At 41.1% G+C, this 14,553-nt stretch overlaps 6 protein-coding genes across 9 annotated transcripts; 5 read left to right on the forward strand and 1 right to left on the reverse strand.

Annotated features, from left to right (window-relative positions):
- The first annotated feature begins 232 nt into the window (after nt 1-232).
- LOC104734721 (spermidine coumaroyl-CoA acyltransferase-like) lies at nt 233-2,134 on the forward strand. 2 transcript variants are annotated; one of them, XM_087482155.1, is made up of 2 exons: nt 233-1,139; nt 1,295-2,134. In XM_087482155.1, exons 1-2 carry the CDS (start codon nt 500-502, stop codon nt 2,002-2,004), a joined length of 1,350 nt encoding a protein of 449 aa, XP_087338281.1. In that variant the 5' UTR covers nt 233-499; the 3' UTR covers nt 2,005-2,134. The 2 variants fall into 2 exon arrangements, with proteins under 2 accessions (XP_087338281.1, XP_087338280.1); XM_087482154.1 differs by having other exon boundaries at nt 374-1,139; nt 1,292-2,134.
- A 195-nt stretch (nt 2,135-2,329) lies between these two features.
- Nucleotides 2,330-4,039, forward strand: LOC104734724 (small ribosomal subunit protein eS4x). The gene is made up of 5 exons (XM_010454357.3): nt 2,330-2,423; nt 2,774-2,851; nt 2,954-3,134; nt 3,217-3,314; nt 3,407-4,039. The coding sequence occupies exons 1-5, from the start codon at nt 2,421-2,423 to the stop codon at nt 3,833-3,835; spliced, it is 789 nt and encodes a 262-aa protein (XP_010452659.1). The 5' UTR covers nt 2,330-2,420; the 3' UTR covers nt 3,836-4,039.
- Nucleotides 4,040-6,211: 2,172 nt separating this feature from the next.
- LOC104734725 (putative WRKY transcription factor 26) lies at nt 6,212-8,960 on the forward strand. 2 transcript variants are annotated; one of them, XM_010454358.3, is made up of 5 exons: nt 6,212-6,532; nt 6,726-6,890; nt 6,970-7,313; nt 7,394-7,522; nt 7,616-8,960. In XM_010454358.3, exons 1-5 carry the CDS (start codon nt 6,380-6,382, stop codon nt 7,764-7,766), a joined length of 942 nt encoding a protein of 313 aa, XP_010452660.1. In that variant the 5' UTR covers nt 6,212-6,379; the 3' UTR covers nt 7,767-8,960. The 2 variants fall into 2 exon arrangements, with proteins under 2 accessions (XP_010452660.1, XP_010452661.1); XM_010454359.3 differs by having other exon boundaries at nt 6,235-6,532; nt 7,642-8,960.
- LOC104734726 (PRA1 family protein B6) lies at nt 8,103-8,960 on the forward strand. The gene has a single exon (XM_010454361.3). The coding sequence runs from the start codon at nt 8,103-8,105 to the stop codon at nt 8,754-8,756; it is 654 nt and encodes a 217-aa protein (XP_010452663.1). The 3' UTR covers nt 8,757-8,960.
- A 46-nt stretch (nt 8,961-9,006) lies between these two features.
- LOC104734727 (sorting nexin 2B) lies at nt 9,007-11,616 on the reverse strand. The gene is made up of 5 exons (XM_010454362.3): nt 10,321-11,616; nt 10,044-10,253; nt 9,688-9,948; nt 9,518-9,604; nt 9,007-9,158 (listed from the first exon to the last, which is right to left on the reverse strand). Exons 1-5 carry the CDS (start codon nt 11,377-11,379, stop codon nt 9,078-9,080), a joined length of 1,698 nt encoding a protein of 565 aa, XP_010452664.1. The 5' UTR covers nt 11,380-11,616; the 3' UTR covers nt 9,007-9,077.
- Nucleotides 10,798-14,536, forward strand: LOC104734728 (laccase-13). Of its 2 annotated transcripts, none has more exons than XM_010454364.2 (4): nt 10,798-11,976; nt 12,670-12,821; nt 12,891-13,270; nt 13,354-14,536. In XM_010454364.2, the coding sequence occupies exons 3-4, from the start codon at nt 12,907-12,909 to the stop codon at nt 14,442-14,444; spliced, it is 1,455 nt and encodes a 484-aa protein (XP_010452666.2). In that variant the 5' UTR covers nt 10,798-11,976; nt 12,670-12,821; nt 12,891-12,906; the 3' UTR covers nt 14,445-14,536. The 2 variants fall into 2 exon arrangements, with proteins under 2 accessions (XP_010452666.2, XP_010452665.2); XM_010454363.3 differs by having other exon boundaries at nt 11,726-12,567.
- The last annotated feature ends 17 nt before the right edge of the window (nt 14,537-14,553 follow it).

Genomic DNA, 14,553 nt, shown 5'->3' on the forward strand with positions numbered 1-14,553 from the left:
TGTCGATGGTCTCCAAATAGAAACATAATTCTTTATAAGATAATGTAAATTAAATAAATACACTAGGGAAATATTTAGATAGAGTAAATGATGATCAATACTGATGAATACGTGAGGACAAGGCTACCACCACCACAAACCAAAAAACGCGTTTTCTTCATTCTTCTCTCTCCCCCGCACATCAACGTATCCATTGATGCATTTGGCTTACCACGTTACTCTATTTTTATATGTATAGCGCCAGTTATTGAAGGACTAATTCTTTAGCCTAGTACTTCCTACATTTTTCTTCAATATAAAATGTGTTGAAAGGGATTAGGATAAACCAAGCATTTCGTATGTATATAAAAATAAGACTTGACTTTGCAGTTTCCATTTCCTATCTTCAAAGTCATATCTTACCAAACTCACATCTCTAGCTAATATATCCACTATATTTTCTTATAAATTGTGTATATATATTTTACACACAAATAGTGCATGTGATAAAGAAATCGAGATGGGAAGCCAAGGCATGAGTTCGTCGAGTCCCTTTGTCGTGAAGAGATCGCAAGTGGTTATAGTGAAACCCTCAAAGGCAACACCTGAAGTCTCTCTTTCTCTCTCGACATTTGACAACGATCCTTACCTCGAAACCCTCGCCAAAACCATCTATGTCTACGCTCCACCATCCCCCAATGAAAATGTCCACGATCCGGCTTCCCTTTTTCAGCAAGCTCTCTCTCATGCCCTTGTCGATTACTACCCACTCGCCGGAAAACTTCACCGTGGATCCGACGACCATAGACTAGAGTTAAGGTGCAGTCCCGTGGAAGGAGTCCCCTTCGTTAGGGCGACTGCAGACTGCACTCTCTCTTCCCTCAACTATTTGGAGGACATGGACGCAGACTTATACCAACTCGTACCTTCTGACGTAGCTGAGCCGACTGGTGGTTATAACCCTCTGGCTTTGCAGATCACTCTGTTTACATGCGGAGGGATCACTCTTGCAACGGCTCTCTCTCATTCCTTGTGTGATGGTTTTGGTGCGTCTCAGTTTTTCAAAGCCTTAACTGAGCTCGCAGCAGGAAAGACACAACCTAGCATCATCCCCGTTTGGGACAGACACTGTCTCACCTCTAACAACTTAAGCATAAACGGTATATAACTAATTATATCCAACTATACTAATTAGAGGCATTAATAATCATCTTTAGTTTCGGGATCAGTTGACATAAATATATTTATATATTGTTTATAGTTTATTTATGATGTGATAGATTTCTAATTAACAGTTGTGCATATATATAAGTAGGGCAAGTGGAGGATGGACAAGCTCCCAAGCTGGTTGACTTCGGGGAGGCTTGCTCTTCTGTGGCAACTTCTCCCTACACACCAACCAACGACATGGTATGTGAGATACTCAACGTGACACCCGAAGATATTAGTCAACTCAAGGAGAAGGTTGCGGGGGAAGTAACGACTCTAGAGATTCTTGCAGCCCACGTTTGGAGATCAAGGTGCAGGGCCTTGAAGCTGAGTCCCGATGGGACATCTCTATTCGGAATGGCCGTGGGTATACGCCGCATTGTGGATCCACCGTTACCGGAAGGCTACTACGGTAACGCATTCGTCAAGGCCAATGTAGCAATGAAGGCTGGAGAGCTGAACAACTCACCGTTGTCCCATGTGGTGACGCTCATCAAAGAGGCTAAAAGAGCGGCGCTGGAGAAGAAGTACGTGTTGGAGCAGCTAAGAAAGATAGAGAGAACATTGAAGATGAATGTAGCGTGTGAAGGAGGGAACGGAGCGTTCATGCTGCTCACTGATTGGAGACAACTTGGATTGCTAGACGAAGTTGATTTTGGGTATGGAGGATCGTTGAACATAATACCGTTGGTTCCTAAATATTTGCCGGATATTTGTATTTTCTTGCCGAGGAAGCACGGTGGTGTTAGGGTATTGGTCACATTGCCCAAACCTGTAATGGACAACTTCAAGGAACACATGATTAGTATGAAATGATAAGTGGATAAGTGTAACTCACAATATATATTTAATTATGAAAAGGGACCTCATGCATTGCTTGGTGTTTACTGTTTTCCTGCTTTGTCAAGCCTTTGCAAAACGTTATGAATATATTTTTACTTACCAATGACTTAGTGCCACCTCAGCAACAAATTTTTTAATAAAATTTACGATGACAAAAGTAAACAAATTCTCAATAACAAAGATACATTAATTTAGGGATTTAGGGGGATTTTGACTCAAGGGCCTTTGGTTAAATCAAGAATTTAAATGGGCCTGTACTAACTAATTAAGCCCAATAGTGTTTCACGCGACCAATTCTAGGGTTTTAGTTTCTTTTTTTTTTTCATTTGATATATATTGTCGAGTGAGCTTGAGGGCGCAGCCGCGAAGCAATCAGAGCACCTGCAAACATGGTTCGTCTTCTCAATTTCTTGCTTTACTCTCAATTTATGTTAAATCTGTGCGTATCTCTCTTCTGCTCTGTTGTATCTTGACATGGATGTTCGATTATTGGCGTGTTGTTAGTTTCCTAGGACAATGGCGAATATAGTTTCCTCGTTTCATGCCGTAGACCGTACGTTCTGTTTTGTTTTTGGGGTTCGATTGCAGAAATTTAGGTTACTGTAATGTTCAAACTGCGATGTTCTGTAATATTTTGACAATTGAGCTTTTAGGCAAGGTCTTTTATACGAAGCTTGTATCAAATGTGATAACTTTGTATTCATTGATTTTGACCTTTTTATGTGTTAATGTGATTGTGCAGGCAAGAGGATTGAAGAAGCATCTGAAGAGGCTTAATGCCCCCAAGCATTGGATGCTTGACAAACTTGGTGGTGCTTTCGTAAGTTTTATTGTTCCAACCTTTTGTGTTTCCAGACCATTCCTTACATTTCTTTGTATTGTTGTTGATGTGTTGTTAATGTTTATTTATGTTGCTTTACAGGCTCCCAAGCCGTCTTCTGGACCTCACAAGTCGAGGGAGTGTCTTCCTCTTGTCTTGATCATCAGGAACAGGTTGAAGTATGCTCTGACTTACCGTGAAGTTATCTCGATCTTGATGCAAAGACATATCCAAGTTGATGGCAAAGTTAGGACTGACAAGACTTACCCTGCTGGTTTCATGGGTACGTTTCTTTTTTGGTTATACCCTCCCTTTTGTTGCATGTATTGATCACTGACCTAAGTTGCATTTTGATTTTGGAATAGATGTTGTATCCATCCCCAAGACCAATGAGAACTTCCGTCTTCTGTATGACACCAAGGGACGTTTCCGTCTTCACTCCATCAAGGATGAAGAAGCAAAGGTTTGCTGCATGTTCTTCTCAACATCTTTACTATATATGGATAGTGATTGGAATTTAGAAGTATAATGTCTGGTTGTTTGTTGCCTGCGCAGTTCAAGCTCTGCAAGGTTAGGTCTATCCAGTTTGGTCAGAAGGGAATTCCTTACCTGAACACTTACGATGGTCGCACTATCCGTTACCCTGACCCGCTCATCAAACCTAACGACACCATCAAGCTGGACCTTGAGGCTAACAAGATTGTTGAGTTCATCAAGTTTGACGTGGGTAACGTTGTGATGGTGACAGGAGGCAGAAACAGAGGGCGTGTTGGTGTGATTAAGAACAGGGAGAAGCATAAGGGAAGCTTTGAGACAATACACATTCAAGACTCAACAGGACATGAGTTTGCCACTAGGTTGGGCAATGTGTTCACCCTCGGCAAAGGAACAAAGCCATGGGTGTCTCTACCAAAGGGCAAAGGTATTAAGCTGACCATCATTGAGGAAGCTAGGAAGAGACTTGCTTCTCAACAAGCTGCTTAAAACTTCATCAAGACTCATTTCGTTCTACTTTGTCCTAGACTCGCTGCTTGTCTCAGTTTTGAGCATATCTCTTTTCTTATGTTGTTGACTTTGAAAAAAAAACCATCAAAAAAATAGCTGAGTAGAGCGTTTTGTAATGTTTGTATGGTGGATTTTTTTTTTTGGTTATTTACAGTTAAAATCAGATGACAATTGCTTAGTCCCCTCCTTTGCTTTGCCGTTGAGAGATAAGAATTAGATATATCTGTTTTGGCATTCAGTAAATGGTAGTTCTCTAGTGCTCTTGAAAGTGATGTGATTAGTCTACAAGTTCTAGATGTTTGTAGCCAATAAGAGTTACGTTTCTAGATTAAACGGACAACCATCATGATCCTGCACAAGTAGTTTCAATCTACTCATCACCCACAAGAATACAAGATACAAAAAAAAAAAAAATCTATATTTCCCACTTTCACGAACTTTGTTGCTCTGCCCTTGCAACATAAAAGGCCTAACTAACTCTTGCAATCCTTCCCATCACACTTCTCTCCCGAAGGTTTGTTCAAAAATAAAGACCTACCAAGCAAGCCACCTGTCATGGCAAAAGTCAGATAACTCCCTTCCTTACTCTCTCTTTTACATCTGTGGTCAGTTGGAAAGATCAACAAAAACCTCTGCAAGTGTTAAGTCTTATTCCTTTTTTTCTCAACGAGACTTGATGAGAGGAATCATCGGGAGATGATATATAAGATCAACGATGGTTGATAGGAGCATTATCAATAGATGATAACAAGATCAACGATGGTTGACTGGAGCATTATCAAGAGATGATAACAAGATCAACGAGAGTTGATAAAGCATTATCAATAGATGATAACAAGATCAACGAGAGTTGATAGGAGCATTATCAATAGATGATAACAAGATCAACGATGGTTGACTGGAGCATTATTAAGAGATGATAACAAGATCAACGAGAGTTGATAACAAGATCAACGATGGTTGATAGGAGCATTATCAAGAGATGATAACAAGATCAACGAGGGTTGATTGGAGGATCATCAAGAGATGATATGATCAGATCAACTAGAGTTGATTGGAGCATCATCAAGAGATGATATATGAGATCAACAAGAGTTGATTGGAGCATTATCAAGAGGTAATAAGATCAACGAGAGTTGATAATAAGACCAACGAGAATTGATCATCAGATGTGTTTTTGTCCCTGCGTGGCTGCGCCTCTATATTAATACGTAATACCTACAAGACAAAATACGCAACATAATAAGTCTGAAGACTGTCATCCAGATTTTACATGATATCTAACCAGAAGATTGAGAAACATATGGCATAGCCAAGAATGTACCTCGATGGACAGGCCTGAAAACTCAACATTAATCCATCCCAAATATGCGCTAAAGGATCAACGTCACTCCCGGATAAGAACACGACAAGCCAAACCATAACAAGAAGATCATCGGTTAGATAAGGAGATTTAAAAGATAGTCATATAAAAGAAAAGCAACAAAACTTACATGAAAATAACACAGACATCTACAAGATCATTCCTTCTTTCATTAGAAGATATACACGGACTTCTGCTTGTTGATCAACAAGAAGGAATCTATACAAGAATACCAAAAAACAGAATACAGAGTTAGAAGAAGACGAACCAAATACAAACCAGTAATCGAATTCTACTAAATATGTAAGCAAAAGACGCAAAAGATTCATACAAGATATATATATGCGTAGATAACAAACAACGTACTTCAATGGATTGATCAATCGCAAAATCGACGCAATAGAATATCAACAACTAGGGTTGATCATTATAAGATCAACGAGGATTGATCAGATATTAATAAATCCTAAAGAGATGATAAAAAGATTAGAAACATAATCAAAGAAAGCAATAAGAATCATCGGCATGCAAGAAAAAAAAGGATACAAAGCAATGACATCGATCACTTTTTCATATATAGAGGGGAGGAAAACCCAAAACCGATCCGGTTTAGAATTTCAGATAGATCCGGTTTAGGATTTTAGATAGATCCTACGGTTAGTAATTGTTTTAGGTAACGCAATTGACGGTGCAGATGAATCACCAATAAGAAAGACAGTTTATTAATAAAGGCGGTTAATATGTCTGCGCATTATCATTTATCCAAGATTCACCAATGTTAAAGAGTCACGTGTCTAATTTCTTATAAATTATCTAGATGATTCTCAATATATATATATAAGTTTAACCATCTTGGGCTAGTTAGATAATATTTGCTTTACGGTATTAGTTGTTGAGACATAATATTTGTTTTGGCATTCAGTAAATGGAAGAACACAAGGCCTCATGAAAGTGATGTTATTTGAGCCGCCTTCAACAAAAAAAAGTCAAGCATTTGGGTGTTTTGGATACACACGCTTCACACTGAGTCACATGTATATCTTTCTTATAATTGCTTGCTTTTTCCTGGAAACTTCCTCTTCTATACAAATCATACTTTAGTGTCCTAAGGAAGAAGTAGAAGAAAGAAGAGTAGTATCCCATACTATACCTAACCATTGATGGGTTCTTTCGACCGCCAAAGAGTTGTCCCAAAATTCAAATCAGCAACTCCATCACCGCTCCCTCTCTCTCCCTCGCCTTACTTTACTCTGCCTAATGGTGTTTCTCCCGCTGACCTTCTCGACTCTCCTATTCTCTTCACTTCCTCTAACGTATCTATCTTCTTCTCTTCTTATCATATCTATCTGTTCAAACTATGATTGTTTTTCATCATCACCAATTTAACTTCAAGAACCGTTTTGTTCTGTTCTTGGAATTTTGTTAGAACTCTTAATTCCTCAAGATTGTGTTCTGTCGTATTCCTTACAATTACCTACTCTTTTCTTTTGATCCTAAAAAAAACAGATTTTGCCATCACCAACGACAGGCACATTTCCGGCGGAGTCTCTGAACTGGAAGAGCAACGGTTTGCTCATTGACCAGAATGATATCAAATATGAAGATGGGAAGGAGCAGTTAGATTTTTCCTTCACTAACAACCACACAACTCCTCCCTTGTTCCTACCATCTGTAAGACCCATTTTTGAACGTTTGTTAGCTTCTTGTTGATCTTTAAGACAATATCTAGTTCCAACTATCTCATCTTCAGATGGTAACTCAACCTTTACCGCAACTGGATGTATCCAAATCTGAATCTCTATTGAGTAACAAAACCTCTGATGATGGCTACAACTGGCGTAAATACGGGCAGAAGCAAGTCAAAGGAAGTGAAAACCCGAGGAGTTACTTCAAATGCACGTACCCAAACTGTCTCACAAAGAAGAAAGTGGAGACGTCTCTTGTGAAGGGTCTGATTACTGAGATTGTCTACAAAGGAAGCCACAATCATCCCAAGCCTCAGTCTACTAAGAGATCAGCTTCTACCGCTGTAGCAGCAGCACATCAGAGTAGCAGTCATGACATTGGTGAGGATGAAGCAAACGCCAAGAGATGGTAAAGCAGAGTCATAACTACGTCACTGAAATCAAAAGTAGGAAAACAATGAGATGTGACTGGATTGGGTGTGAATGCAGGAAAAGAGAAGAGAATGTGAAGGAGCCAAGAGTGGTGGTTCAGACAACAAGTGATATAGACATTCTTGAAGATGGCTACAGATGGAGAAAGTATGGTCAGAAAGTCGTCAAGGGGAATCCCAATCCAAGGTGTGTTTCTTTTTGTCTAGTCCATTCTGAATGAAAAGGAGGCTATTGAGCTTCTTGAGCTATAAGTTAAATGTGTGATGGGCTCATGGGCAGGAGCTATTACAAGTGCACATTTGCAGGTTGCTGTGTAAGGAAACACGTTGAGAGAGCATTTCAAGATCCCAAGTCGGTGATCACAACTTACGAGGGAAAACACAACCACCAAATCCCTACCCCAAAAAGAAGTCACACCTCTTCACACTAAATCTGTAAAACATATTTTAAAATACTAAACGTCAAATACATTTAAAATTTTATCTCTAATTTAAATAACAATAGTATTATATCATTAACTATCTATTATGATAAAAATTATGGAAATGAAGAAACATGTATGAATAAAGTCAGTATGATGTGATAAACACACAAAGGCATACATAGAGAGTATTTTTTATGTTTCTTTAAAAAGAAAGAAAGAGACGCAAAAGCACATGTGATAGTAGCCGACAGTTTTAAGTAAAGCCAGCCAGCAAATACGTGAAAGCCATCATTCACTTTTAGATCTCTCTGACTTCGTCTGCGAAGTAGATCTGCTGCTGCAATGGCCTCTCCTCTTCTTCCGACTTCGACTACTCCTGATAATAATCTTCCCGGTGGCGATCCACAGTTGCTGAGCTCTCTACGCGTCCTCTTGTCTCGCGTTCTAGCTTCTGTCCGTCATGCTTCCGCAGACGCCAGGCCCTGGGCAGAGCTCGTTGACCGTTCAGCGTTTTCCAGGCCACCATCGCTCTCGGAGGCAGCGTCGCGAGTAAGGAAGAACTTTTCCTACTTCCGAGCCAATTACATAACCTTAGTGGCCATCTTACTCGCCGCGTCTCTTCTCTCGCACCCTTTTGCTCTCTTCCTGCTCGCTTCCCTTGCCGCTTCTTGGCTTTTCCTCTACTTTTTCCGTCCGTCTGATCAGCCATTGGTCATCGGTGGACGCACGTTCTCCGATCTTGAGACGCTAGGGATGCTCTGCCTCTGCACTGTGGTGATAATGTTCATGACCAGTGTTGGATCGCTCTTGATGTCGACTCTAGCCGTCGGGATCATGGCCGTGGCTATCCACGGAGCGTTTCGTGCTCCCGAAGATCTGTTTCTTGAAGAACAAGAAGCCATTGGATCTGGCCTTTTCGCATTCTTCAACAACAATGCCTCTAACGCAGCTGCTGCTGCCATAGCCACCTCTGCAATGTCGCGGGTTCGAGTTTGATATTATTATGGAAGAAGACCACATTCCTACACCACATTTCCAAAGTGTGATAATTATTCATACACATCTGCTTCATATTGTATACAATTGAGTTGTTGTAATTTGTAACCATTCTTTTGTCACTCTTACTTGCTTTGTTTGTTTCTGGAATTTTGAAACACTATTCACCATTAAAACTTGAGTCAGTAAAGAAGATTTTTACCATCTCTTTCTATTTTTTTTGATTTGAATTTTGACAACAAAGTAAAAAGATACGAAAATTTGGTTTAAGCCCAAAACCATGAATTGAAGAATAAGAATAAATTACAGGGTGCTCTCATGTTAAGAGCTTTCTCTATTGTATTGACTTGTGTCCTCAGCAACCTTTGTCCACACATTGGCGATCTTCTCTGCATATCCAACCTGCACATTTAAATACCAACGTCTCTGTTTTCACACCTTTTTTACAGATCTTATCTCTATATTTCAAAAATATCAATCAGATTTCTCTGCATTCACTAGCATTGCAAGAGAGCAGATTTCACCAATTTTCAAGCATTCACTCAAAAATCTTAAATCATATTCCTTTTGTCGCATCCATCTCATGAAAGAAATTCCTCAAATCACACCATCCCCTATCGTTCCACCCACTTTTATCTTCCATTCTTGTGATCTAATACATAGTGAGGTTGATTTCCGAGCTAAATGATCTGCTCTCTTGCAACCACTCCCTCGCTAATTCTATGAAGAGACAGAGGCTTACTCAACTAATAAGAACGTACCTGATTAACAACAAACCCTTTCATCATATTCAAGAAGTCTGCACGCCTTTCCCTGTCCAGCCTTTCAACCTCACACCAGTTATTTTCCTGTCACAATATACACAGTCATGAATTAAGACCTCAACTCAGCATAAGATTTGTTTTGTGTATGGGCATTACTGAATGAACACCTTGATCTGCTCGTACTCTCTGATGGCAACATTTTTGGAATCCTCAGTGACCTTGATGGTTTCTTTTAACTCTTCTATCTTCTTAATCCTTGATTTGTCTCCGCCAAAGACCTTCAATGATGCAGCTTCTAGCTTCTCAGCTCTTCCTTCCAGGGAAGAAATTTCAGAAAGAAGCGTCTGCACTGTCAGTAAAGCACTAGATCTATCTGCAAAGGCGCCCTGGACTGCCATCATTAGGCCAAGGTAGTCGTGGAGTGTGTCCTGACATATATAATTAAGAGCTCTTAGTGAAACCAAAGCCCAGCTCGAATGAAAGTTGAATAGATTCTTCATATATCTAGTAGTATCTAGTTTACCAAATGCTTGACCGTTTGGGAATTCAGCTCTCTGTAAAATCTGCTTGCTTTTACAGCTGAAGTGGCTAAATTCTTCATATCATTGGCACGAGCTCTTTGAGAGTTGAAGACAGCTTCTTCGTTCTCAAATTTCGTCAGCTTAATGAATGCTAATCCCAATTCCCCCATAGTCTCCCCCATGTCTTGCTGTGCCTTCACGAGGGATTCAGCCTACAAAAAACAAACAAAATGAAAAAAATACTGATCTCTCGTGAAGTAACAAGTATGAAATCTCTACCTGCTGTGAAGCATTAATGATCTGTTGCTCAAGATCATACATTTTCTCCTTCTTCTCCAAAAACTCTTTATCTTCTTCAACAACAGCTGGTTTTGGCCCACCCCAGTCATTGGATACTGACTGTCTAAGTTCTTTAAACAATCTCAGAAAATCTCTACCTCCTCTAGCCGGCTGAACAACCTCAACCGAAGAAGAAGCTTCACTAAACAACTGTTTCGGCAGCTTCACAGCACCATCTAACATCCTAGAAGCCACATCAGTGCTCGTAGCCAACGGTAACTTCCCTTGCGCCTGAAGAAAAACCTTCAACTCATCACTGTTCCTAATCACAGGATGTGAAGCAAGCCTGCGCAAGTACTTCTCCAATGCAACTCTTCTCTGCTCCACAAACTCTTGCTTTTGCATCACTTGGCTTTCAACCACACTCTTATCTGGCCTCGGTGGGATACAAAACCCTCTGTACGACTCAGCCAATCTATCAGCCAATGTAACAACATCTCTAAACCTTCTCCTCACGCTAAACTCCGACCCTCCGTATTCAGATAGATTCGTTCTAGTCGTAATCTGGTAAGTAACGTAAGTCGTTCCTCCAGGAATCATGGAATTCGTTGACTCTTGCTCTTTCTGAGGACTGGAAACAGTGATCTTGAAGTAATCGGAGCTCAAAGAAGACGGAGATCTAGATAACGAATCAGAGGACTGAATATGACGGCTACCTCCATCATCCGAGCCGTTGATCTCGGAATTGTCATCGAAAGGGCTGAAGATAACATCAGCGTAAGACGGAGGCTCGAGGTAAGACGAGCTGTCTCTGTTGCCTCCGTTTGGTTTAGAACGAGATTCGTTGAAGTAAGACGGCGGCGCGAAAAGTGGATCGGAATCAGCCGGAGTCACGACGATAGACGGGTGACGCGAGTCGGAGAGAGTTGACATGGCGCTGCGATAAGTAGAATTAGAGTTGGATTTATCGCTTCTCGTCAAAGGATCAGATTCTTCGCGGAGGAAGAGACTCTCCATCTTCTCCTTGGACTCTTCTTGGTCATTCTCTGAGCCCATCATCTCTGACTCCCTCCCGATAAAATCTAATTTTTGTTAGAAATTCACAGAAAATTAGGTTTTTGTTTTCGATTCGATTTGAGATATATCGGAGATTACGAGGATACAATGGTCGTGAAACGCAGTAAATGATCGGAGTGGCTAAGTCACAGCGTTGTGGGATCAGGAGCGAGCGTGACTGTGTTTGTAGCGTCAAGTCTCGTCAATGGCTAATTGGGGAAGATGAGAATGACAAAAGACAAAAGAGTATTTTTCCGGGTCACGTTTTCAAGTGTTTAGCTGGGTTTTTAATCCGACCCGGCCCAATATGATGGCCCTTAAAAATAACGTGAATATCACATATCTGTGCACCCAAACGGTCTGACCACTTGATTCGTCTTCCACGACTACCGAACGAGTCTCCTGATTGTTAAAAAGTCAACTAATAAGCTTTCCGATGATCGATTCTGGTCAAAGTACCAAGATTTACCTTATATGCTCTTACTTGTTCTTAGGGTTATAAGAATGTAGTAGTCTAATGGAGTTTTCAATGGCGAGAGGCGTAAAGCTTTTGACGGAGCAGAGATGTCACTGCAGATGTCTCATGTTTGATCTTAAAAGGTCACTGCTTTCAATCTTTCTTCTTCTTGTTTTTTTTTTTTTTTTTTAAACACATTGATGACATATTTAGGGTCCGAGAAGAGCAAATTCGTATGATGTCTCAGCAATAGATTTTGGTTTTGTCATAAACTTGTAGAATTGGTAATTTTTTCCAGCTGTTTTAGGCTGCCTAATGTCTATATTAGGCATATGTTAACTTTAATCAGAAGTTATTTATTTGGGAAATAGTAAAGGTTTCTGGTTTAAGGAGAGGATCCAACACCTTAAAAAAAGAGATTTGGTGCCCTAGGATGAGAAAAAACCAAAGAGAAGGTACTAAAGTAGGCTGGTAGGGGTTCACCTACATCTTCAGGAACTAGAATCATAGTATTTAAAATCAGAAACTGTTTGTTTTGTTGTTTAGTGGTTACACCAAATCGTGTTTGCTGGTTAGACTAAACGCTCTCTGTCCCCTGCCTATAAAAGGTATCTACTTCCTCTTTCTCTAAAGAGTAAGTGAGCGCAATGGAGCAATTACTGTCCTACTTTGTGTTGTTGGTTGTTTTTGTAGCTTCACTTGTCAATGCAGAAGTTCACTTACATGAATTCGTTGTGTGTTTACTACTTCTCTTCTTTTTTTTTGTTCCCTCCATTGTTAGTACTCACATTGATGCTCAACTTATAGTTTTGTTCTTTTTTTTTGTGTTTGGTTAGATTCAAGAGACGCCGGTGAAGAGGCTGTGCAGAATTCATAACTCGATTACAGTGAACGGACAGTTTCCAGGGCCAACCTTGGAGGTGCGAAACGGTGATTCCCTTGTCATCACTGCCATAAACAAAGCTCGGTACAACATCAGCCTCCACTGGTAAACTCACTCTCTCCTGCAACAAATCATTTTCAACGTTTGATGCTCTGCTAATCAGACCATGTCCAGGCATGGGATCCGACAGATGAGGAATCCATGGGCGGATGGACCAGAATACATAACCCAATGCCCAATCCAACCAGGAGGGAGTTACACCTACAGGTTCACCATTGAAGATCAAGAAGGTACTTTGTGGTGGCATGCACACAGCAGATGGCTGCGAGCCACTGTGTATGGCGCTCTCATCATCCGCCCTCCTCTCTCTTCTCCTCATTACCCTTTTCCAGTTATTCCCAAGAGAGAGATAACCCTACTCTTAGGTGAGTGGTGGGACAGAAACCCCATGGATGTCCTGAACTTAGCCCAATTCACGGGAGCAGCACCAAACATCTCAGACGCTTTCACCATCAACGGTCAGCCTGGTGATCTCTACAGATGCTCCAGCCAAGGTACACATTTACTTTATGCTTTCCAGCCCTCAAAAAAGCTGTTACATCTAAGTTAGTTAATATTATACGTTTTCACAATGCAGAAACTTTGAGGTTTCTGGTAGGGTCAGGAGAAATTGTCCTCCTCAGGGTCATCAACTCTGCGTTGAACCAAGAACTCTTCTTTGGTGTCGCGAATCATAAGCTGACCGTGGTTGCTGCCGATGCCTCCTACACCAAACCTTTCTCGACCAATGTCATCATGTTAGGACCAGGTCAGACAACTGATGTGCTTCTAACCGCAGACCAACCGCCAGCACACTACTACATGGCGGCACATGCCTACAACAGCGCCAATGCTGCCTTTGATAACACCACAACCACTGCAATACTCAAATACAAAGATGCTTCATGTGTTACCCTTCTAGGTAAATCACAAGCACGGGCAATACTGGCGCAGCTGCCAGGATTCAACGACACAGCAACAGCAGCAGCCTTCACAGCACAGATGAAGAGTCCTTCAAAAGTAGAAGTTCCCCTGGAGATTGATGAGAACTTGTTTTTCACAGTAGGTTTGGGGCTATTCAACTGCACAACCCCCAACACACAGAGGTGTCAAGGTCCTAACGGAACACGCTTCACCGCAAGCATCAACAACGTGTCTTTCGTGTTCCCCAAACGAAACTCCATAATGCAAGCCTATTACCAAGGCACCCCCGCCGGTGTTTTCACCACAGACTTCCCTCCTACGCCTCCTGTCACATTTGACTATACAGGAAACGTGAGCAGAGGGCTATGGCAGCCTACCCGCGGAACAAAGGCCTACAAACTAAAGTTCAAGTCAAATGTACAGATTATATTGCAAGACACAAGCATCGTGACCACTGAGAATCATCCGATGCATCTCCACGGCTATGAGTTCTACGTAGTTGGAACAGGTGTTGGTAACTTCAACGCAAACACAGACACAGCCTCCTTCAACCTCATTGACCCACCACGAAGAAACACAATCGGAACACCTCCAGGTGGATGGGTAGCTATCAGATTCGTGGCCAATAATCCAGGAGCTTGGCTGATGCACTGCCACATCGACTCACATATATTCTGGGGTTTGGCCATGGTCTTCTTAGTAGAGAACGGAGAAGGGCATTTGCAGTCTGTACAGTCTCCACCATTGGACTTACCCCAATGTTAAAGACTCTATCTAGTATCTATCTTGTAGATTCTCCTTATTTTGTTTCAGAGAGTATAATACCATTCATTCTCAATTACAAAGAATATCACAGATAGCTTCTTCTGCGTTG

Source organism: Camelina sativa, chromosome 13, assembly GCF_030686135.1.
Source record: "Camelina sativa cultivar CO46 ecotype springtype chromosome 13, ASM3068613v1".
Classification (NCBI taxonomy): domain Eukaryota; kingdom Viridiplantae; phylum Streptophyta; class Magnoliopsida; order Brassicales; family Brassicaceae; genus Camelina; species Camelina sativa.